Below are 25,034 nucleotides of genomic sequence, written 5' to 3'. Positions count from 1 at the left end.
AGTCCATCAGTAAGGACAGCCCTGGCTGGCATGGGGGGTGTCCATCTGTGCCTGAATGTCCTTTGAGACTAGCAGGCTCCTTCTCAGAGCCGTCTGCTCTGTGGAGACCTTGTCCCCAGCGCCCTGTAGAGAGGAGCAGGGCGGAGGCACATCAAGAGCTTCTCTGCCCACTGGGCTGGGGGCTGGAGATAAAGACCCAGGTTCCTGCCTGTCTCTAGGCCCCAACCCTGGGAACATGCATGCTTATTTGGAGGCCTGAACAGTGTAGGGGGTGGCTGCTGGTTACTGACTGAGGGTCTGGGGGTTCCCACCTGGGTTCCCCCAGGCAGGGCCAGAAGGTGTCTCATTCCATGATTTTTCTGGAGGTGCATATATGGGAGACCCTGGTGGGAAGCTAGCATTCCAGCCAGAGACGGCAACAGGCTTCCCTGAGACTCCCGGGCTGAAAGGGTGGAAGGGACACCCCTGGGTAACTTGCAGAGGGCAGAGGCATCCAGGAGTTGCACTTGAGTTGCTGCAGTGAGCGGGGCCTCCACCTGCCCGGGTTCCTCGAGCCTCGGTGATGACTGTATCCCCTCTGCCCCGTAGACCTCGGCCTGATGGATGCCTGGTGTGGACGATGAGGGAAGAACATGCCTCCCACACCCGAGAGGTGACCCCAGAGCAAGCCCCGGATGACCCAGCGACCCAGAACGATGCGGCTGGCCTGCATGTTCTCATCTGTCCTATTGTTTGGAGCTGCAGGCCTCCTCCTCTTCATCAGCCTGCAGGACCCCACGGAGCTCACCTCACAGCAGGCACCAGGTGAGTCCTTGAGCCGGGTCCTGCCATCATTGCCCCCAGCTTTCCAGCCGGAAGCTCAGGCCTCCACAGCTGCCCTGGTGTGCTGGCCCCGGGGGAAAGGGGCAAGTCTGTGCCAAGACCCCCGACAGGCAGAGTAGGGTTCCTGGCTTCCCGGGGGAGGCATCAGTCTCAATGTGGGAGTGCTGTGTCTGATACAAAATCTCCAGCCAGTGCCCAGCAGCAGGGTGGCCTCTCTTGGAGGTCATAGCAAAGCTACTGTCTATTCAGCCAGTTGTTGCGTTTGATGAAACTCAGATTTAAACAGGATTCCGCCATCTCTTGGGCCTCTTCCATATTATGGGGGACATCAGAAAGTGGACAACTTCTCCCTGAGCCCATGCTCCACAAGTGAGACTCAGTTTTCCTGCCCAGCCTTGGGGAATCTAGCCCCTCTGGTCTAGATAAAGGGGGTCAGGGTACCTCTGGCTTTGTGAGGCCAAGACCCCCTCCGAGGGTCCCCAACTGCTACTTCCATTCCACCCCTGCCTGGTGGCCCAGTGGAGTCACAGAGGGCTGCTGGGGACAGGTGGGATGGCAGGGAGGCCAGAGCAGGAAGGGTGATTCTGACATCTCAAGGCAGACGGGATACAGAGAGGGCAGTTCAGGCAAGGTCTCTGCTGCTGGGACACAGTCCCCATCCCCAGAGATACAGCAGGGCAGGACGTCAGCTGGCAGGGGGCCAAGGCCTGGAAGCTCTTAGCTTTGGAGCCACAGGAGGGCAGGGTCTCAGCAGTGGTCCCCATTAGGGGCGGTTCCATGAAGCCACCATGCTCTAGGGTATGGACAGGCTGGTGCAGCCCCAGAGACACCACTCCTCCCCAGCGACACCCACTCACTGTCTCTTGCTTGTTCAGTGCTGTGAACCTGAAACAGGATGAAAGACAAGGGGGCCAGAGGTGTAGGCAGAGGACTTCCTGCACACCCCCTGCCAGAAGCCCAGAGCACAGGAAGGGGTCTCAACTCTGCAACCCTTCCGCCCCCATTGTGGACGAGCAGCTATGATATGTGGCCCTTAGTGCAGATTGAGGGCCCATGGGCATCAGGAAAAAAGATCAAAAGAACACAAGGAGGCCAGAGCTGGGGCCCTGGGTCTGAGCTGCCAGAGGCCCCCAATGGGCAGATGGATGAGTTGAGAGTCAGAGGGAGGCAGCCAAGGTGGTGGCCTCCAGGAGACAGTGGGTGAGTCATCGGTGCTGACTCACGCCTGGGCCGGACCCCAACAGGTGGTGGCTGTCAGAAGTGGGTCTGGCCGTTTCCAGGCTTCTGGAGCAGCAGGTGCGCAGAAGCTCCTGTGGGAGCTTTGCAGCCTCGCACAAGCCCCAGAACAGCTTCATGATACTGTGTTGGCAGAACGTGGCCCCTTGGGAGAGCGCCGTCAGGGTAGACTGTGAGCTGGTACCTGTTTTCTGCACAGAAGCAAACTCAGGAAGAAAGGCGAGCAAACGTTGCTTGGGTGTGTCCCTGGTGTGTGTGTGTGTGTGGTTGGGGTTGCATGTGAGCAGAGGGTCCAGGCGGCCAGTGCCCGCGTTCTGCAGGAGCCTGGGAGAGGAGCAGTGAGTGTGCCTGTGGCGCCCACCTGGAACCAGGGCCTAGACCCATGTGTGGGACACTCCTGGATGGGACTGTAGTTTAGTGGCTACAGCTAGTGCCCTACCCTGCTGCAGCCAGAGTTCTCGCTGTGCAGGTCTTATTGCCCTGCCCAGCTGCCCGAGTGCATAGACATATGGATTACAGGTGGGCTGGGGACCCACGGGATGGCTGGGATTTCTGGAAAGCTTGAAGCCTCAGGCTGGTGGGGGGTGTCAGATGGCATGGAGCCAAGCACATCATCCGTCTGCAGCCAGCAGACCTGGGCAAGGAGCACACATGGGTCTTCTGATGATCCATGCAGCTGGACCACCCTCACCACGTGCCAGGTGATGGGCAAAATTGACGGTCTGGGTAAATCACACCAAACACAGTCATAAAACTTTAAGTAATGCTTACGTTACTTTCCCTGAGCAAAGTGTCTCTGATACAGACTGTTTGTGTTGATTTGTTACTATTCATTTATTCCTTCCCTGTACTTCTCACGGCAGCCTAATTGTGATTCAGTACCAAGAAAGCAATATCAAAGTAATTTTCCACAACATTAGTTACAATTTTCTTCTGATCTTTCAAGTGAAACAATCCCATCCTGTTGGCTTCTCTGAGCATATAAACCTTGATTACATTTATCTGTTGGAAACCAGTGCTTACAAAGTGTATGTGTCCGGTTGCATGGTTGGGTGGCCCCAGGGGCCCCTGACAAGCCTTCTGCCTGTGGATTTCTGTTGGTGGGAGGTACAGACTCTGGGAACTGCCCGCTGTCCCAATCAGGCAAACAGGCAGGTGTTGGGGCGGCAGGTATGGAGTGCAGATGGGTGGATCTACGGAGGAAATTCTGTACCGTGGCATGAACTGTTTGGGGACAGAGATCTCTGGAAGTTGCAGTTTGTGGCACTGTAAGTGTGGAAGGGCGACAGGGAGTTGGCAGGAGTTCTGAGTGGCTTGAGGTCCCTTAGGGTCTGACCTCATTCACGTCTCTCCCATGCAGCCACCAGGTGTTAACGGCACCTGAACTTCCCATGGATCAGCCAGCCTGGCTCAGCTGGCTCAGGCAGGAGATGGAATTGTAGGGGGTTGCCAAACTTTTGTAAATCAAACCACATTTTAAATATTTTTTGCTATCATCCAAATCAAATCTTTGGAAACAGAAATAGCTACCCAGTAAGCTACCCGCCCTCAAAGATGAGGTTTTGTGTATCAGAGAATTCGCCTCTCCAGTCAGTTATTTTCCAGTCTCCAGCATTGCCAGGGCCTGAGGCCAGAGCTTCTGCTTTTGAGAAATTTACTTTTTGATCCAGTAGACAAGATTCACCTCTCCTCCAAGAAAAAGACTTGGAGACCAGGCCAGAACCAGGAATAACAAATACCAACAGTCAGATGTGGTGGTGTATGCCTGTAATCTCAGCACTTTGGGAGGCCTGGGTGGGAGAACCACTTGAGCCTCGGAGTTCTAGACCAGCCTGGGCAACATACTGAGACCCTGTCATTACCAAAAAAAATAAACAAAATTAGTTGGATTCAGCAGTACACACCTGTAGTCCCAGCTACTCAGGAGGCTGAGGCGGGAGGACCCTTCGAGTCTAGGTGGTCAAGGCTGCAATGAGCTGAGATTGTGCCACTGCATTCCAGCCTGGGTGTCAGGACCAGACTTTGTCTCAAACAACAAAAAACTCCCAATGTACTGGCTCCGGGGGCTGCAGAAGGCTGACTCCACATTTGGTTGAGCAAACGGAATTCTATGAGCTGCTTTTTTAATGAATGTTTTATTATAGAGAGTTTGGAACACACGTAGTAGTGGAGTAGGATAGTGCCATGAACACCGTGTTCCCGGCACCCCCCACCCACACCAAGCTGGCCTCGTCCACAGCACCATCCACTTCCCTCCTTCCATGTGATCTTTGAAGCCTATACCAGATATCCTATCAATTCAGCCATAAATATTTCAATATATTTCTCAGTTTAAAAGAAAAGAACTATTTTGTTGACATTACCACTAAACTCATTCCTTAGTAACATCAAATTTAACAATTCCTCAGTAGCATCTAATAGCCAGTCAATGTGCAAATGTCTAACTGTCTCACAAATATAAATACCTTTATTTCCAATTGTTCCATCCAATATCCAGAAAAGGCCCATATATTGCAGTGGGTGCACAAGTCTTTTAAGTCTCCTTTCATCTGTAAGTTTTCTTCTCCACCTGTGTTTTTCTCCCGATATTTATTTGAGGAAACCAGGTCATGGTTCCTATGGAGCTTTCTGTAAGTTGGGATTTGACTGATTGGGCCTGCCTGATATGGATGAACGTTGTCCTCTGTTCTTTGTCGTCCCAATAAATTAGGTGAATCTTGAAGCTTGATCACATACAGGTTTGGATTGGTTTCTGTTTTGTTCTGGGGGAGTTATAGGGGCAGGAATTCGTGGGTGGTTCTGTATTCTTCCATCAGGAGGTCCCTGTTTGCCTGGCTGTCTTGTGTTATCAGCCACCAGTGGTCGAGCCTAGATCCAGACATTCATTAGAGGTTAGGCAGCAGCAATGTTCTGATTTTATCATTCCTTCTTCATTCTTTTAAGTGGAATGGATTTTGTTTTAATGGGGCAAGGTAAGTCATTGTCAGTGACCCATGAAGCCAAAGTGAATGGTGTGGATTGATTGGTTTATTCATAGATATGCATCTAAAACTACAATGTTACCATACAGATTCTGTTGCGGTTTATTCATAGATATGTACATAAAACTACAATGTTACCATACAGATTCTGTTGTGGTTTATTCATAGATATGTATATAAAACTACAGTGTTACCATACAGATTCTGTTGTGGTTTATTCATAGATCTGTACATAAAACTACAATGTTACCATACAGATTCTGTTGCGGTTTATTCATAGATCTGTACATAAAACTACAATGTTACCATACAGATTCTGTTGTGGTTTATTCATAGATATGTATATAAAACTACAATGTTACCATACAGATTCTGTTGCTCCCAAACTATAAATAGTTCTTTCTTTTAATGTTTGGCTTTTGCAGAGTGAGTTTTCTTTTAAGTGGGGCCACCGCATGTCTCAGAGCCCTTTGCCTTTTTCTGGAGTCAAGGAGTTGTCGTGGTGGTTCTGGGGTGCCCAGCAGGGAGGCAGCTGTGGTGGACTGCAAAAATCCCCCTCAGGGACCTCTGGCACAGACCGTGGGACTGAACAGCCCCCATGACACCTAGGTCTATGGCCTGTCTCGGGGCACTCCTGCAGGGCAAGGGAAATTTAAGGATGAAGATAATAATGAACATTGATTGAACATTTACTTTGGGCCAGGTTTTATTCTGAGCACTTTACTTTTTTTTTTTTTTTTTTTTTTTTTGAGACGCAGTCTCGCTCTGACGCCCAGGCTGGAGTGCAGTGGCATGATCTTGGCTCCTACAACCTCTGCCTCCCAGGTTCAAGTGATTCTCATGTCTCAGCCTCCTGAGTAGCTGGGATTACAGCTGTCTGCCACCACGCCCAGCTAATTTTTGTATTTTTAGTAGAGACGGGGTTTCACCATGTTGGGCAGGTTGTTCTCCAACTCCTGAGCTCAGGTGATCTGCCTGCCTTGGCCTTTCAGAGTGTTGGAATTACAGGCCTGAGCCACCACGCCTGGCTTTACATGTTTTAATGCATATAATTTTCTTTCTTTCTTTCCTTCATCCCTTCCCTTCTCCCTTCCCCCTTCCCTTCCCCCTTCCCTTCCCTCTTCCCTTCCCCCTTCCCTTCCCCCTTCCCTTCCCCCTTCCCTTCCCCCTTCCCTTCCCCCTTCCCTTCCCCCTTCCCTTCCCCCTTCCCTTCCCCCTTCCCTTCCCCCTTTTCTCCCTCCCCTTCTCCCTCCCCTTCTCCCTCCCCTTCTCCCTCCCCTTCTCCCTCCCCTTCCCTTCTCCCTTCCCTTCTCCCTTCCCTTCTCCCTCCCCTTCCCTTCTCCCTCCCCTTCCCTTCTCCCTCCCCTTCCCTTCTCCCTCCCCTTCTCCCTCCCCTTCTCCCTCCCCTCCCCTTCCTTTCTCCCTCCCCTTCTCCCTCCCCTTCCCTTCTCCCTCCCCTCCCCTTCTCCCTCCCCTTCCCTTCTCCCTTCCCTTCTCCCTTCCCTTCTCCCCTTCTCCCTTCCCTTCCTGTCTTCCTCTCCCTCTTATTCCCCTCCCTCCCCCTCCCCTCCCTCCACCCTTCCTCCCTTCTCCTCCCCCTTTCCCCCTCCCCTTCCATTCCTCCTCCCCCTCCCCCATTTTCCTCCCCCTCCCTCTCCTTCCTTCTCCCCGCTTTCCTCACCTTTCCTTCCCTTTCCTTCCTTTCCAGAGGCAGAGTCTTGCTCTATTACCTGGGCTTGTGTGTACTAGTGCCATGATAGCTCACTGCTGGGCTCGAGTGATCCTCCCACCTGAGCCTCCTGAGTAGCTGAGACCACAGGCAGACGCCACTACACTCAGCTATTTATTTTATTTTATGTACAGATGGGATCTCACTATATTGCCAAGACTGGTCTCAAACTCCTGGACTCAAGCGATCTCCCGCCTCAGCCTCCCAAAGTGCTGAGATTGCAGGTGCGAGCCACCGCAACTGGCTAGGTATAATTCTTACAAATAGATGATTTTTAGTTTGAGACAATGTGCCAACACTCACTGTGGCAGATACAGAAGCAGCAACAATACTAAATACTAGCTAATGCTCTCGGGCCCTTGAGATGAGCCAGACACTATCACAAGCACTTCACGTGTATTTAATACTCATTTAATACTTTTTTAACTTTCAATACTTTTGGGGGTGCAGGTGGTTTTAGGTTACATGGATAAGTTCTTTGGTGGTAAATTAGGAGATTCTGGTGCACCCGTCACCCGAGCAGTGTACTCTGTGCCACATGTGTAGCCTTTTACCCCTCACCCCCTCCCAGCCTTCTCCCCGAGTCCCATAGTCTACTGTGTCGCTCTATGCCTTTACGTCCCCACAGCTTAGCTCTCACTTATAAGTGAGAACATGTGGTATTTGGTTTTCCATTCCTGAGTTACTTCACTTAGAATAATGGTCTCCAGCTCCATCCACATTGCTGCAACAGACATTATTTTGTTCCTTTTTATGGCTGACTAGTATTCCATAGTGTATACATACACCACATTTTCTTTTCTTTTTTTTTTCTTTGAGATGGAGTTTTGCTTTTTTCAGACTTTTCTGGCCAAAACTCACATTGTCCTGGGATGGGGCTTCCGTGCCTGGGCCCCTGGGCTTGCCAGCCAGGAGGAGAGATCCGTATGTGCCCATCTGTGTGAGGCCCCTGCAAGCCCATCCGCTCAGCTGTATCGAGGCAGGGAGAGGTGCACAGTGAGATGGAGACGGGGGGAGGAGGAAGCTCAGGCTCTGCTCTCGGGAGCTCACAATCTATGGGATCAAGGAAGGAGGTTATCCAGGCCCTTCCCTAGAGGGCTCCAATCTAGGGGCAGTGGAGGGGAGACCAAGTCCTGGCTTAGTGGGGCCTGGGGACACTTAAGGCAGGTTATAAACCCTTCTCGAGAGATGAGAGCTGGAGAAGTCAGGAGGACTTCCTGGAGGAGGGGAACTGTAGGCTGCTTGCTTGTCCTCTCTAGTGCACAGGAGGTGCTGACCTCCATTGGGAGCAGTGAAGTGAGCTTGGGTGAGATTCCAGTGGAGCTGGGAGTCTCCCCCTGGAGCACGTGCTGCTGTGCATCGTGCCCAATGTCTCACAGCTAGAAATGGACAGAGCCAGCAGTCCAATGCTCGTGGATCTGACTGATGCCAGGGCTCTTGTTTTGATCTCATGGAGGCAGTGCTTTGTTGACTGGAGAAAGTGTGGCCCTCGCTCTGGGTCCCAGGGTTACCAGGGACACACTGCCCTACCCATGCCTGTGCGGAGGGCGAAACTGCAATGTCAGAAAGTCTGTGCAGCTCCAAGAGCGACTGTCATGTTCTGGGTCTGTCCCCCTGGAGCTCTGAGACCGCACCACCAGGGCAAATGCCCTGTGTGGGCCAGGATCACAGGGGCATCTGCTAAGAGGCTCTCAACAGCTCACCCAAAGGAGGGTGACAGAGGCAACAGGAGCACAGCGGCCGCTCCTGCCTGCCCTCTCTGAGCAGCTGGGCCAGGTTGTCTGCAGGGGAAAGAAGCCTGCTGGCCCTCTCAGAGTGAGTCCGGTCCTCCTGCAGCTGGGTGTCTGAGCCCACACTCCCTCCTGGGCTGGTACCCGCCCCTCCAGTTTCCATGGAGCCGGCTGCTCTCCCCGGGCAGGTGGGTTTTATTGGAACCCTCTCGAGTCTGTTTCCTGAAATCATTTTCTAACAGCATTGCGGAACATCATATATATCTCCTACAAACCTTGCGAGGCTGACACATCCTTGTTGTGACTGTGAATATCAGAAGTGACATGTAATTGCAGTGATCCATCCTGTTAAGTAGCTGGCAATACATTATCTCAAAATCAGCAGGGCTGGGACTCTCAGAGCCGTGTTTCTAAACAATGCACCTGCAGCTTCAAACCCTCTTCCCGAATGCCACCCAAGGCTGCCAAGGGCCACCTTGCCCTCCTGTGCCTTGCTTTTCCTGGGCCACAGTGAAGACGGTTTCACCCCAGGGAAAGCCACACACTGGGTTTTCGGTTCTTCTGGAGTGCCCCCTCCTTGTCACCTACTGCACCAGGCTCTCTGCATCAGGGTTGTGAGTGGAGTGCTTGTAACAGTGTTCCTTCCAAGGGTGGCCCTGGAAGTCCTGCCCTCCTTTTTTCTCGAAAACGGCAGAATGGCTTCGTGGGGGTTCCTTCTAGGCCAGGCTAGCCATCACTGTGCACAATTGTAGATAGGGAGGGGTGGACAGGGTGGCCAGAGCCCAGGGGCCCAGAAAGCCAAGCCCCAATTACTGCTTCACACCTGGTAGGGGTGCCGCCCACGCTGTGCTTTATGCTAATTCTGGGGTATGGTTCACATCGATTGCAGGGTGAAGAGTGCCCCTGGAGTTGTGCAAAGACCAGTACTGATGAAGGGGTAGACAAGGAGCTCCCCCTACATGGCGATTGCCCAAGTGCCAGAAAAAGGCAGCGTCAGAACATGGAGCCTTCGGGTCTGGATACCCTGAGCTCAGTGGGTTTCATGAGTCTGGGTAGTGCTGGCTTTGGGACCATCATTGGATTCTGCTCTTTAGGGGTGGGAGTTATGAAGGACCCTCACTGCTACACTCCCTGGGAGGCCCTGATTTGGAGGGGCTCCCACTGTGGTCCCCATCTCTGCAGTGAAAGTTTATCAGTCTCAAGCCTCTCTCACCTGAGCCTGGGTTGTTCCCCGTAGTGGTCCCATCCTGTGGCTTCCCAGTCTTCTACGTGGCCACGATTTCCTGGGTTCCTTCAGCCCCTGTAATTGGAGTGAATATTAGATTCTTCCTGCAGAAGACACCCTGGGGGTCTCTAGCTAGAGCCTCACTTTCCTTTGGTACATTAAAATATGCTAAATGAAAAATAATGAGCATGTAGGAACTAATAACAGGAATCACCTAATTAAATTAGGAAACAGACATCACATTGCTGTAATCTGAAAATTGATATGAATAGAAACGGTCCCAGAATTGTTATGCTAAAGGTTCCTAGGGGTGGGGAAATTAAAAAGGAGAGCAGAATAGAAAATTGGGACGATCATGTCCAATAAGAGTGAGACTTACGTTTTAAAAGAACTACAGTAACGTGCTAAAAATAGGAGATCTAATGAAGTAATGGACAAAAGGGGCTTTGAAAACTGCAGAGCTCCACGCACGTGTATCATGGTGATTTATAAAAATGAGACAATGTAATCAAGCTTCCGTGTGCATGAAACGTAGTCAGGGTTATTGTTTACTGGGTGCCTGGCACGTGGTGCTCATTCTTCCCTCGACCTCCTCGACTGGCATCTTTATCCTTAACTGAAACTTAGCGGGGATCCATCATTTACCCAAAGTCCTGAAGTCTGCGTGGCTAAGCCAGAATTTGAGCCCAGATCTGTCTGATTCCAAAGCCTGTGCTTCCCCACTCCGTCCTTCTTTGCTGTTGCTACTGGTTAATGTCACACTGTATATGTTTGTTTGTTTTTTGTTTTTGTTTTTTGAAATGGAGTCTCATTCTGTCACCCAGGCTGGAGTGCAGTGGCCTGATCTCAGCTTACTGCAACCTCCACCTCCTGGGTTGAAGTGATTCTCCTGCCTCAGCCTCCCCAGTAGCTGAGATTACAGGCACCTGCCACCACGCCCGATTAATTTTGTATTTTTAGTAGAGATGGGGGTTCACCAGGTTGGCCGGGCTGGTCTCGAACTGTTGACTTTAGTGATCCACCCGTCTCGGCCTCCCGAAGTGCTGGGATTACAGGCGTGAGCCACCATGCTCGGCCTGTATGTTTTGTTTTAAGAGAAGGGGTCTTGCTCTGTCACCCAGGCTGCAGTGCAGTGGCACAATCATAGCTCTCTGCAGCCTCAAACTCCTGAATATTTTTTTTACTGTCTGATGTTATTCTACCATTTTTCTTGAAGGACATTTCTTGCCAACACCCAGCAGATTATCAACTCCCTGAACCGAAGCCCCAAGGCTCTTCCACTAGTTGGGTTAATAAAACCCACAACAAAGACACCTTCTGAAATTTCAGTCCAGCTGGAAAACTGGATCTCCCATTATGTGGGGGCCTGGGCAGGGTCCGGGAGGGACAGGTGGTTCTGATGCTTATCCCGTGTCCCCTGGTAGCCCCGGTGTTGGGTCGTGTCTCCATAGTGGTCAATTGTTCCCCGGAGGACCCCCGTCGGGGGTGAGTCCAGCTCTGTTCACCTGTGGTGTGAGTCATAGCCCAGAGGCCCAGAGCAGGTCTCAGGTGTGGGGTGACCGTGTTCCCACTGTGCCTGGCCCAGAATGCATTGGAGGGACGGAAGAAGGAAGAAGCGGAGGTCAAGATCTGTGTACGAGATGCCACAGGATTACATCAGATCTGGGGTGCTGGGACTGCGCCTAGGGCCGGGCATTGAGCCCAAGGAGGGACTGAACGCTGGGTGCTGGGGAGCAATGCCACACGGCTGGACTTCTTTTCCCTCCACCTGTGCTACGCCTCCCTCACCTCTGTCCCCATTCACTGCCTGAGCGTCTTCAGTGAGAGTCATCCAGTATCAGAGCCAGGCCTCTCGCTCAGCCCAGGGCAGCTGCTGTGGAGAGGCTGAGGGCAGGGGAGACCCCACTCCCCAAGAGGGGTACCAGGCTACACAGGGGCCCGAGGAGGGAGGCCCTCTGCCCGGATCTGTCCCCTTCCTTCAGCCTCACTTGGCCTGGAGTCTCAGGGTCAAGCGGGAGGGCCTGGGGACGTCCAGTGAGTTGAAACAGGACACACCCACTGCCAGCATGAAGAAGGGCCCGGGGGTGTCCCACCGTGTGCCAACCCTCCTGACATCCTGGGGCCTCTGTTCCTAACACAGACAGCAGGGAAGTGGTGAGGAGTCCACCCATACTCCAAGGACAGGGCTGTTGCTACGATTGCTGTCCTTCTCCATGGCCACTGCGTGGGTCTTGGTTTTTTAAAACCCTGAAAAGGTGATGGTGGTAGTTATGACAACAGGAGCTTGGAGGTCCGGTTCTGGAGGCCAAAGGGGTAGGTCCGTGGGGATGGGCGAGGGCTCATTCGCCTTCTGCTGGGCTCCAACTGCCTGCCCGTGGGGTCATCCCGCTCTCACATTGAGGTTGACACCATTTGTGGTGCCTTTTGGGTCACTGCAGGTCCCCCTCTCCTTCTCACAATATTTGCAAAAGTTGGGAGCAGCTGGGCAGATCTCATTTAAGCCAAAAAAGCTTCACCATTTTATGCCTGCTGATGTTTTCATTATGAAGCTTATTTGCCAGGATTTGTGGCTCTGCAGTTTTGACTTGAATCATAGTGGAAGTCAGTGAAAGATTTGCTCATTTTGAAATTTTATTTTATGTGGGGAAAATAGCTGTGCTTAAATCGGTTCAGTTGTCCCCTCTGACAACTGCCACTGGGGAGTCCCTGCACAGCGCTGGCTCCTGGTGGGGGAAAGAGGAGCTCCTGAGGGCTTCTCGTGTTCGTGTCTGGGGTCTCAGAGGGAAGTCGGGGGCTGCCTGTCATCTTGCCCTGAGGCCTGGTTCAGGCATTTTTCAGCCGCCCCCCCAGAGGGCCTGAAGACCCCTGAGAGGGTGGTCTGGCCTCATCCAAGCTCCCCACCAAGCTCTGAGCCTGGTCACGGTTCTCCACCAGGGCGGGACTGCAGGGATGGTGATCCGTGAGTCCCTTGCTACATTCTGGTTGTGTCCAAAGGTGCTTCACCATGGGAAGTGCTCGAAGCATTCCTCGGGTCCTGGATGGAGTCCCAAGACCCCATCACACCTCCTGCAAAGGCTGTAGCCATTTGTAAATGGATCTGACCTTTGTCCTCAGGGTCTGGATCTGCCCTGGAGGGAGGGAGATGAGGGGATGTCCGTGGAAACTGTGTGGGGTCACTGGGACCCATCAGACAATGGATCTGACAGAGCCACGTGGAGGGAGAGACCACAGGATGGGAGGGGTGGGGATAGGATGAAGGGAAAGTGGACAGACAGGCCCCAGGGCCAGGTGCCACTGCTGCTCCGCTGTAGCCCAGAGCTCTGTGCAGGAGTGTAGGTCCAGAGTGGCCAGATCCTTTTTGTGTTTGTTTTGTTTTTTAAAAAAGCTAAGAATCTGGCTGGGTGCAGTGGCTCATGTCTGTAATCCCAGCACTTTGGGAGGCCGAGGCGATCTGATCACTTGGGGTCAGGAGTTCAAGACCAGCCTGGCCAACATGGTGAAACCCCGTCTCTACTAAAACTACAAAATTAGCCGGGTGTGGTAGCAGGCACCTGTAATCCCAGCTACTGGGGAGGCTGAGGCAGGAGAATTGCTTGAACCAGGGAGGTGGAGGTTGCAGTGAGCCAAAATCACACACTACACTTCAGCCTGGACAACAGAGCGAGAACCTGTCTTAAGAAAAGCTAAGAATCTGTAACATGCATTTATGTGGATTATCCTGATGTTAGAGGCAGCTCTAATTTGGAATGTGTTCTTCAAAGTTAGGTAATAGGTGGTGGTTGGCACCTCCTGTTGGTTGGAATAGCTGGGAGGACTGGATCTTTCCCGTACCCTAAACCCCTGCGGGGCTCAGACCTACCCCCAGGCCCTGTTTGGCTCCTTGCCTGCTCTCCCTGTGCCCCATGGGAGGACACAGAGGCGGTGGGTCTCTGGGTGGGAAGGGGACTCTATGAATTACTTTCAGCCCCATAGGGCCCCCATGAAGCCAGACCCCATCAGGGCCATGAGCAGAGCGTCTCCCCAGCCCCGCTGACCAACAGGAGCCGTGCAGAGCCCCTCAGTGGTGCTGTCTGGTTTAGCGGCTGGGAGCCCTGCCAGATACCCTGTCTACCGTTCAGGTCTGGCAGAGGACCTGGGGGGTCTGGGAGGTGACTGGTCAGCAGAGATACAGGGGAGGCAAGGGCCAGGGAGTGTGGCTCTGGGGAGCACACCTAATTAAAACCTTCCTTCATTTACGCAGTTATATTCACGTACAAATATTTGTACCCACTGGCAAGCTTCTGTTGCTGTAGCAAATAAGAATCATTTCCAGAAAAACCTTGCTGGAGGTGGGCACTCCCTCCAGTATCCACCTGGAGATGGAGGCGTGGGTGCCTGTAGGTGTGAATGGAGGAGAATTTCTGACTTGTTGGCCTACTTCCTGCAGTGATGGGGTGTGGCAGGCATGGCCGTCCTGGCTCCCTTTCTTCCAGCCTAGGGCACCGTGGCAGCCATGCCCAAGGGTCCCTTTGGAGATGAGCTTGGCATGGCCCAGCAGGGGGCGCTTTACAGATTCACCTTCCCTGCTGCCTCTGTGTCGTGGAGATGTCCCTGGGGCTGGGAGAGGGACCTGAGAGTCCTGAGGGCATTTAGGGAGGTGGCATCTGGGAGTGTGGTGTGAGCACTCAGCGCCTACTGTGTACCAGGCTCTGTGTTTTCCATGCTTTACCTTCCTTATGCCGGAGCCTCACTGGACCCATCTCCATTTTACAGATGGGAAAACTGAAGCACAGAGAGGCAAATTCACTTGCCCAAGGTCACACAGCCAGGAAGTGTCAGTGCTTGAACTAAAAGCCGGGTCTTCAGATCCCAAAGGTCTGAAGTCGTCTTGGTGATCTGACAACCACTCAGGGCTGGGAGCAAGCACTATGCTACGAGATGCACAGCATTGAAGGGCCGGCCTGGGGTGGGGGTCAGGGCCTGCACAGCACTGCCCTTCAGACTGTTGGGGTGTGCTTCATTCCTGCTTATAGCAGATGTGTTCTGGTTCTTGTGCACACGTGTGTGTGTCCTGGTGAAGGGTCAGGTCCCCCCGTGTGTGCATCTGGCCCTCGCCCTTAATCCTGGGTGTGTACGATTGTGTGTGCTCACCTCAGTATTACTGTCCACCCATGGGTAGACAGGTGCCTTAGGGCTCATGCGGAAAGCTCTTCACCCTGAAGTCCGGAGTGGCTGCTGTGAGCATACCCTGACAATGTCACCTGCCAGGTCACGGGCCAGGCAGGGGCAAATGACTTGGGCCCCACGGGAGGAGTTGTCTGTCGGTTGTCAGCCACAGAATTGGGTGACAAATTGCCATTCCAGAAGGCACTCGGCAAAGCCAATTATCGTAACCCCTTGCCCACGACCCGCACAGACCAAATAATGAAATTACATTCATAATATTTCAGGTCGAGTGATCGCTGCTTGAATTAGTTCCTTCCCAGAACCCAGCCAGAAGTAGCGGCAGTAATTAAAGGATTTTCTGGGCTTAAATCAACTGCGCACGTCAAGCGTGTACAACACACAGGGCTTGCAAAACGTGTGTGGGCCTCGTCCCTTCACTGGGGAGTAAGGAGGACAGTCCGTGATTGTGGGAGGACTGCAGGCCGGGAGGAGGTGGATTCTTCCTGCTGGAGAAATTTTCCACTTCCACTAATTTATTTTAGACACATTTACTGAAAGATCCCTGTTTCAATGGGGCCTCACAGTGAGTAAGGTGATGGGGACTTTCTGGGGTCCACCCCGACTCCTCCCAAGCAGGCATTTCAGCAGCGTTGCAGGGGTGGGGTGCTCTGTTGCCCAGACTAGAGTGCAGGTCAGAGTTCACTGCAGCTTTGAACTCCTGGGCTCAAGCAATCCTCCCACCTCAGCCTCCCCTGTAGCTGGGACCACAGGCATGTGCCACTATGCCCAGCTAACTTTTTAATTGTTTTGTAGAGATAGGATCCTGCTGTGTTGCCCAGGCTGGTCTCGAACTCCTGTTCTCCTGAACAAGTGATTCTCCTGCCTTGGCCTGCCTAAGTGCTGGGGTTATAAGCATGAGCCACCATGTCTGGCCCAATTTTAGGATATTTCCATTGCCCCCCGCCACCAAATCTTTTGCGTCCATTTCAGTCACTCCCCATTTCCACCCTCAGCCCCAGGGAACTGTGAATCTCCTTTTTATCACTATAGCACTGCCCTTTCTGAACATTTCATATCAGTGTAATCATATACTGTGTGGTCTGCTATATCTGGTTTCTTTCAGTCAGCATAATGTTTTTGAGAGTCATTTTTTTATATTTACTCATATCAGTTTGTTTCTTTTTATTGCCAAATAATATTATTCTATTACATGGAATTGTGGTTGATCTGTTCACCAGCTGATGGATTGTTTATACTTTCTGGCTGTTACGACTAATGCAGCTATGAACACTGATGTGAAAGTTTTTGCGGAAACCTGTGTTTTCATTTTTCTTGGGTAGATATTTAGAAGTCGAATGGCTAGGTCGTAATAGTAAATTTACATTACATTTAAAGGATACTGACAAACTGTTGGCTAAAATTGCTGCACCATTTTACATTCTCATCAGCCGGGTATGAGGGTTCCAATTGCTCCGCATTCTCATCAAGACTTACTATTATCCGTCTTTTTAATTATAGCTATCTAGTGGGTGTGAAGTGGTGTCTCACTGTAGTTTTAATTTGTATCTCTCTAATGATGAACAGTATTGAGCATCTTTTCATGTGCTTATTAGCCCTTTGGATATACTCTTCAGTGAAATATCTATTCAAGGCTTGGCCCATTTTAAAAATTGGGTTATTTGTCTTTTTGTTGTATTTCTTAGATGTAAGTATTACTCGATTTGCAAATAACTTACCCCATCCGTGGCTTGTCTTTTCATTTTCTTAGTGGTGTCTTTTGGAGTGGAAAAGTTTTTAAATTTAAAAAAGTGCAATTCATTTTTTTTCTTTGATGGGTCATGCTTTTTGTGTTGTATTTAAGAAACCTTGCCTAATCTTAGATCATGAGGATTTTCTCTTAATGTTTTCTTCTAAAGGTTTTTTAGTGTTGGCTGTTACTGGTTCATTTTGAGCCATATTTTGTGTATTACCTGAGGTCTAACTTCTTCTCCTTGCATGTGAATATCCAGTTACCCCAGTTCCCAGCACGTGTTAAAGACTATCTTTTCCCTATCCAATTGCCTTCGCACCTTGGTCAAAAATAAATTGACCATAAATGTAAGAGTTTATTTCAGGAATCTCAATTTACTTCAATGATCTGTATGTCTGTCTATCCTTTTTGCCAACAGTTCAGTGTCTTGATTAGTATAGATTTATAATAAGTTGTGAAATCAGGAAGTGGAAATCCTTCAGCTTTGTTCTTTTCCAAAATCGTTTTTGGGTATTCTGAGTCTTTTGCATTTCCATGTAAATTTTAGGATCAGTTTGTCAATTTCTGCCAAAAAGAACAACGCCTACTGGGACTTGATAGGAATGGCACTGACTCTAATAATAAACTTGAGAGAATTGTCTTCTTGACAGTGTTGAGTCTTCCAATCCATGAACATGGAATATCTCTCCACTTATTTAAATCACCTTTAATTCCTCTTAGCAGTATATTGTAGCTTTCAGTATGCAAGGCTCATCTTCCTTTAGTTCAATGTATTCCTAAGTATTTTACTTTTTTTGATGCTGTAGTGAATGGAATTGTTTTTCTAATTTCATTTTGGGATCATTCATTGCTAATATATAGAAATACAATTGATTTTTGTATATTTATCTTGGACCCTGCAACTTGTTAGTTAATTCTAATAGTTCTTTATGTAAATTCCCTAGGATTTTCTACATTCAGGATTATACTGTCTGGAAATAAAGAGATGTTTACGTCTTCACTTCCAACCTGAATGCCTTTTATTTCTTTTTCCTGCCTGATTGAACTGACTAGAACCTCTAGTATGGTAGGAATTGAAGTGGTGAGAGTAGACATCCATGTTTTGTTCTGGTCTTAGGTAAAAACATTCTGTCTTTCACCGATAAGTATAATGGTCACTGTAGGACTTTTGTAGATGACTTTTATGACTTTGAGGAAATTCCCTTCTATTACTAGTTTATTGGAAAAAAAAATTTTTAAACCATGAATTGGTGTTGGATTTTGTCAAATACTTGTTCTACATCTACTGAGATGGTTATATAGCTTCATCCTTTATTCTGTTAAAGTAGTATATTATATTGATACATTAACCTCACATTCTTGGGATAAATATCACTTGGTCATGATGTATGATTCTTTTTATATGTTGCTGAATTAAGTTTGCTCAAATTATGTGGGTTTTTTGTTTGCTTGTTTGTTTGTGAGGGCTAGTTGTAGTTTTCCTGTGATGTCTTTGTCTGGCTTTGCTATCAGATTAATATAGGTTTTAAAATAAGTTGGGAAGTGTTTTTTTTCCTCCTCCTATTTCTCTGGAATAGTTTAGGGAGGATTGGATTTATTTCTTTTTAAATGTTTGTTAGAATTTATCAGTGAAGATATCTGAGACTAGACTTTTCTTTGTGAGATATTAATGTTTTTAAAGATGGAGTTTTGCTATGTTGCCCAGGCTGGACTCTAACACCTGGGCTTAAGCAAACCTACCTCCTGCCTCAGCCTCCTAAGTAGCTGGGACTACAGGTACATGCCACTACACCTGGCTCCAGACATTAAAATTTTAATTTCTAGTTCAGTGTCTTCACCATAGATCTACTCAGGTTTTCTATTTCTTCTTGAGTCAGCTTCAGTAATTTATGTCTTTCTAGGGCTTTGTTCATTTGATTCAAGTTGTCTCATTTGTTTAGCCTAACAGCATTCATAGTATTCTCTAATAATTACTAGTGATGTCCTCATTTTCATTTCTGATTTTAGTAATTTGTGTCATCTCTCTGCTTTCTTTCAAAGTCTAAAGGCTTGTCAATTTTGTTGATCTTTCCGAAGAACCAACTTTGAGTTTTCTTGCTTTTGTCTGTTGTTTTTCTGCGTTGTATTTCATTATTTCTTCTCATTTGTTTGCTTCAGGTTTAGTTTGTTCTTTTTTCCTCTCTTTCGTTTGCCTTATTATTTCCTCTCTTTTGTTTGGTTCAGGTGTAGTTTGTACTTCTTTTTTCATTTCTTAAGGTGGAAGACTAGGCTATTGATTTGAGATCCTTCTTTTCTAATATAGACATCACTGCTATAAATTTTCCTCTAAGCACTGTGTTAGCTTTAGTCAGCTTTAGTTTTTTCATTTCCAGATCTCCTTATTAAATTTGTCTGATCTGCTGATCTGTTGGTTCTCCCAACTTTATCACAACCTCGGGCTAGCTGAGACTTTTGAATTATTTTCAACAACACTCTTGGTCATAGAATAGTCCAATCAATGTTCATGCCTGATTCCCCTTGGTAGGATATAAGCCCCCAGGGAACTGGGCAAGCTGATGAAAGCTGCCCCAGGCTACAATGCCATAACCTCACACTGGTCAGTAGATTTTCTTGAATAAATGCTTCTTGATATATTGTATGATTTTAGACAATTTCCGGAGTTTTGTTTTCTTTTCTTTTTTAAGGGGTAGGGTCTCAGCCTGTCATCCAGGCTTGAGTGCAGAGGTGTGATCATAGCTCACTGTCACTGCAACCTCAAGCTCCTGAGTTCAGTGATCCTCCCTCAGCCCCCCAAGTAGCTGGGACTACAAGCATATACTACCATATCAGCTAATTTCTTTATTTTTTTGTTGTTGTTGTTGAGATGGGTCTCACAGTATTATCCAGGCTGATCTTGAGTTCCTGATCTCAAGCAATCCTCCTGCCTTGGCCTTTCAAAGTCCTGGGATTCCAAGTGTGAGCCACCATGCCTGGCCCAGAGTTTTTTAAAATGGTGGTGGTTGTTTTCCCACAGTGCTGGAGGCCAGAAGTGTGAGTTCAAGGCATTGGGCAGGGTTGGTTTCTTCTGGGACCCTTCTCCTGGGTTTGTAGATGGCTGTCTTCTTCCTTTGTCCTCCCATGGTTTTCCCTCTGCCGCTGTCTGCATCAGAATTTCCTTTTTATAAGGACACCAGTTAGAGTGATCATTAGGGTCCACCCTAATAACTGTATTTTTGATACCGGTGGGCTGAGGGAGGTCCCTGAACGCCAGTGGGACCTCCACTGCAACCAGTGTCTAGGCTCTTGACACCCTTGCAAGAAGGAATTCAGAAAATAGTGCAAGCATGGAGATTTATTGCAAAGTGAAACATACACACTTTGGCTGGGCGAGGTGGCTCTTGCCTGTAATCCCAGCACTTTGGGAGGCTGAGGCAGGGAGATCACCTGAGGTCAGGAATTCAAGACCAGCCTGCCCAATATGGTGAAACCCTGTCTCTACTAAAAATACAAAAATTAGCTGGGCATGGTGGTGTGCACCTGTGGTCCTAATTACTGGGGAGGCCGAGTGAGACAGGAGAAGTGTTTGAACCCAGGAGGTGGGGGTTGCAGTGAGCTGAGATCACACCACTGGACTCCAGCCTGGGCAACAGAACAAGACTCCATCTCAAAAAATAAAAATAAAAAAAATAAGTACACGCTCAAGAGAGGAGAGCCCACAGACTGAAGAGTCTCACAGTAGGGTGTGGGGCTGCTACCTTTATGGGATTCTTTAACCCAGGGTTGGAATAGTCATGACAATTCCCAGGGGAAAAATAGAAATTTCTTAGAATGGAAGTGCCATGGATTTTTACAGCAAACACTGGTGGTCTCGGAACTGTCACGGCGCTGGTTGGTGTGTGAGTTAGGATGCTAATGAGCACACAGCAAGGTCCTGGGAGAAACCGAGTTCAAATCTAGTGCCATGTTGGCCCAGTTGGTCTTAGCCAGCTTGGTCCACACCCTGTTTTTCAGGGTCTTGTCAGCCCATAGCCTCCAGTCATGTGAAACTACTGCCTGGAATTTTTATTCTCCTGTGGCCACCCTGTATTATTCCTGTCTCATTTTAACTTAATTACCTCTGCAAAGACTCTATCTGCAGTCACATTCAGAGGTACTGGGGGTTAGGACTTGAAGGTAGATTTGGAGGGGAATGTAACTCATTCTATTACAGATGGACTTGCAGTCTCCATCCTGGCAGGAGACCCCTAGTGTGTGCAGGATGGGAAGGGAGTGGGGGCTCTGATCATTCAGTCTGAAGCATCCCAGTTGGCCCTCCTATTTCAGTGTTGCCTGTTCCTCCTCCCAGCTTGGAGTCTGTGGGTTCTTTGCAGTTTCCTTAGCAGGTCGCTAGGGGTGCAATAGTTGCCTGGTCACTGGATTTTCTCCCCTCTTGCTCCCCCTTCCCTCACCCTCACCCTCACCCTTCTCCTCCCCGCCCTTTGCTCCTCCCCCTCCCCCTCCCATCTCCTTCCCCTCCTCTCCCCCTCCCCCTCTCCCCTTCCCCTCTTCCCTCCCCTCTCCTCCCCCTCCCCTCCCCTTCCCCTCTCCTCCCCTCCCCTTCCCCTCTCCTCCCCTCCCCTTCCCCTCCCCTCTCCTCCCCTCCCCTTCCCCTCTCCTCCCCTCCCCTTCCCCTCTCCTCCCCTCCCCTTCCCCTCTCCTCCCCTCCCCTTCCCCTCTCCTCCCCTCCCCTCCCATCTCCTCCCCTCCCCTCTCCCCTCTCCCCTCTCCCCTCCCCTCCCCTCTCCCCTCTCCCCTCTCCCCTCCCCTCTCCCCTCTCCCCTCCCCTCTCCCCTCCCCTCTCCTGTCCCCTCACCCATCTCCCATCTCCCATCTCCCCTCTCCCCTCTCCCCTCTCCCCTCTCCCCCTCCCCTCCCCCCTCCCCCCTCCCATCTCCTCCCCTCCCCTCCCCTTCCCCTCTCCCCCCCTCCCATCTCCTCCCCTCCCCTCCCATCACCTCCCCTCCCCTCCCATCTCCTCCCCTCCCCTCCCCTCCCATCTCCTCCCCTCCCCTCCCATCTCCTCCCCTCCCCTCTCCCCTCCCCTCTCCCCTCCCCTCTCCCCTCCCCTCTCCCCTCCCCTCTCCCCTCCCCTCTCCCCTCCCCTCTCCCGTCTCCCCTCTCCCGTCTCCCCTCTCCCCTCTCCCCTCTCCCCTCTCCCCTCTCCCCTCTCCCCTCCCCTCCCCCTCCCCCTCCCTCTCCCCTCCCCCCCTCTTTTTCTTTGTTTTCTTTTTTTTTTTGAGAGAATTTCTTTTTTTTTTTTGAAAGAAAGAAAAAGAATAAAGAAGAGGAAGAAAAAGGAAGAGAAAGAGAGAGAGAGAATGGGAAGAATATTGCTTTCTTGCCCAGGCTAGAATGCAGTTTAATAATGGGTATTGAAAACCTCTTTTATACCAATAATTATACTTGATGTAAACAGGAAGGAATAAGGGAAGAAAATAACAAATGAGCAGCCAACCAATATTTCATTTAAACCTATGAAATGCTGTGCGATTACTGAGGAGTGATTTACTTCCAATTATGTAGTCACTTATGGAATAGGTGTGAGGTGGTAATGTATGTTTTATGTATTTGAAGTGGAGAGTTCTATAAATGTTTATTAAGTTTACTTGTTCCGGGTCTGAGTTCAAGTCCTGGATGTCCTTGTTAATTTTCTGTCTCGTTGATCTATAAAATCGTTAGCTCTTCTTGTTACATTGATCCTTTTACCATTATGTAATGTCCTTCTTTTCCTCTTTTGCTCTTTGTTGCTTTAAAGTCTACTTTATCAGAGGTGAGAATTGCATCTCCTGCTTTTTATTTATTTGTTTATTTTTACTTTCTGGTTGATAAATCTTCCTCCTTCTCTTTGTTTTGAGTCTTTGTGTATCGTTGCATGTGAGATGGGTCTGGATGCAGCATACCAATGGGTTTTGGCTTTTTATCCGATTAGAATATATGTAACTTTAATACTGGCATTTGATGCTAGCTGGCTGTTTTGCCCATTAGTTAGTGTAAATTTTTCGTTGCGTTAATGTTCTTTTCTTTTTGATATATTTTTGGAAAGGCTGATATTGGTTGTTCCCTTATATGTATAGTGCTTCTTTCAGAAGCTCTTGTAAAGCAGGCCTGGTGGTGGTGAACTCTCTAAGTACTTGTTTGTTCCTCTCCCCTCCCCTCCCCTCCCCTCCCCTCCCTCTCCCCTCCCCCGCCCTTTTTCTTTGTTTTCTTTTTTAACACAGACTCTTGCTCTGTTGCCCAGGCTGGAGTACAGTGGTCCAATCATAGCTCACTGCTGCTTTGAACTCTTGGCCTCAAATGATCCCCTCCCATCTTGGCCTCCCGAAGTGCCGGGATTACAAATGTGAGCCACTGTGCCCGGCTGCCACTAGACTTTTAAGCCCACATTTCACCCCTGCCATCTGCCTATCCAGGTACTTTCCAAGTCTTGCATTGTGCTGCATTCTGTGGGTCAGTCTTCCCCGCACTCCTCTGCAGGCTCAGCTAGCGGGCCTCCTTCACCCTGTGGAATCTGCTCCCACCCTCCGTCCCCTTTCCATCTTCCAAAATTGTGTTGCAATCTGGCATCTGCTGCGGTTCCTCTCCAGTTCTCTTTGTTACCATGGGCCCCTCTGTTTCATTCCTTCGCTGTGATTATGCTGGGATCTTGGGAGGAAGATGAGCTCAATGTACACATTCAGTCCCTGTGTTTACCCAGAAGCCTCCTGGCTTCTCCCCAAGAAGAGGTCAGAGCCACAGCCTGCAGAGGAGGATGTTGAGGCAGCTCCATCAGCATGAGGCTGGCGCTGCTGGATCCAGTGGGAAGAGGCCACGGTCACCTAGGGCTGAGGAGGGAGGGAGACAGAGCTGTGGGCGGGGCCTGTGCATCTGTCCTTGGAGTCCTGGAGTCCTGGAGTCCTGAATCTCTGTTGCTACTGAGAGAGAGGGAAGGAGACCTCCAGGCCTTGCTCTTCACTAGGGGGGCTGTGGACTTGGTGGAGAGGTGTCCTTTCACTTCAGGGCTTCCATCCCAGGCCTGGGCTCCCAGGACTGGACCTGCTCAGCCTCCTCCCTCCACCCCCACCACCAGTGATGTCATAGGTGTGATACTCTGCAGCCAAAGACCAGGCGAGCCCAGGCGGGCGTCTACCGCCTCCAAAATAAAACATGTTTTCCAAACTGTTGCTGAAGCTGCTAAAATGTTTTTTAAAACATTTACACTTCCCTTGATATAAGGCAAATACCTTCTGTCAGCGGGGGTGGGCCGGGTGGGGGAGCCCTGGGCAGGGAGGCAGGATCCAGCGGCTTCGGTGTCACTGGGGACAGCCATGTGTGTTCCCTCCCGGTGGAATTTCTCTTCCCAAGGTCTCTCTGTCCTTGTCAGGGAGGTGGGAACTGGGTCTTTGGACGCTTCTGTTTTAGGAAGCCTGAGCTCACTGAGGAATTGTTCTAGGGGAAGTGTCTTTGAAGGAGGTGAGGCAGACACAAAGTCCAAAGCCGAGGGGATGTGGAGTTCCCCAAGATGAGTGTTTCCTGGGGAGTGACAACCGTCCCAGGAGGTGGCAGGTGCTGAGAGACAGGACTGGGGTGAGGGGACACCTGGGGAGACTGGACTGCAGCCCCAGAGCTGCCTTCCCAGCCACCTGACCAAAGGGGATGGAAGGCAGACAGTCCCCAGACACCCCAGGCTGTCTGGGCCTGGGGAGCTTCACAGGCCCCTAGAGAGGAGGATGGGGACCTGGAGCAATTTACTGTAAGTTACAAAAAAAAAGAAATCACATGTGGTCAGACCCAAACCATGCACAGCTGCCTGGCTTTCCACTCCAGCATGACCTGTGACACCCACTGTCTCCTCCAGCCACTCTCTCAAAGGCCAGGGAGCCAGCCCGCCCCAGCCTCCCTGACAGACCCACTGCTGCAGCCACACACTCAGTGTGTCAGGCACTAGTTGGAATGGCTTCTGGCCACACTTGAGGCCCTGGGGCTCCGGCTTCCTCTCTGGGGAAACGCCGTGTGTTCCCTCCCAGGCAGTGCTGTGGTGGCGGCAGCCCTGCGGCCTGTGCACGTGGTTCCTCCACCAGCCTGGAGTCACACTCTATGCCCAGAAACTCCCCCAGGAGAAAGGACATGGGTGGCTCCTCATACCATGGCGAGGGACAGGAGGGACTGTGCGGGCCTGGTGGTCACATGCACACTTGACATACACCCATACATGTACACACACCCCAACCCTATACACATACCACACATACACCACACATGTGCCACACACATACACACTCCCACATACACACCACACATACAAACACATCACACACACACCCGCATACACCACACATGCACACATGTGCCACACACACTCCCACATACACAAACATCACACATGCATACCCACATACACACATGCACACATGTGCCACAC

General features: G+C 50.2%; 1 protein-coding gene across 2 annotated transcripts in view; it reads left to right on the top strand.

Annotated features, from left to right (window-relative positions):
• CHST8 (carbohydrate sulfotransferase 8) overlaps positions 1-25,034 on the top strand; it is a 100,300-nt gene that overhangs the window by 22,238 nt on the left and 53,028 nt on the right. For both annotated transcript variants that reach the window (XM_064380687.1, XM_012448471.2), the window contains exon 2: positions 589-804. In XM_064380687.1, coding sequence (XP_064236757.1) covers positions 675-804 — 130 coding nt within the window. In that variant the 5' untranslated portion in view covers positions 589-674. The remainder of the gene's footprint in view (positions 1-588; positions 805-25,034) is intronic.

Source organism: Aotus nancymaae, unplaced genomic scaffold (genome assembly GCF_030222135.1).
Source record: "Aotus nancymaae isolate 86718 unplaced genomic scaffold, 86718_ANA_hifiasm-v0.15.2.pri h1tg000028l, whole genome shotgun sequence".
Classification (NCBI taxonomy): Eukaryota; Metazoa; Chordata; class Mammalia; order Primates; family Aotidae; genus Aotus; species Aotus nancymaae.
The sequence above is the reverse complement of the archived record's forward strand: the minus strand, read 5'-3'. Positions and strand labels throughout refer to the sequence as shown.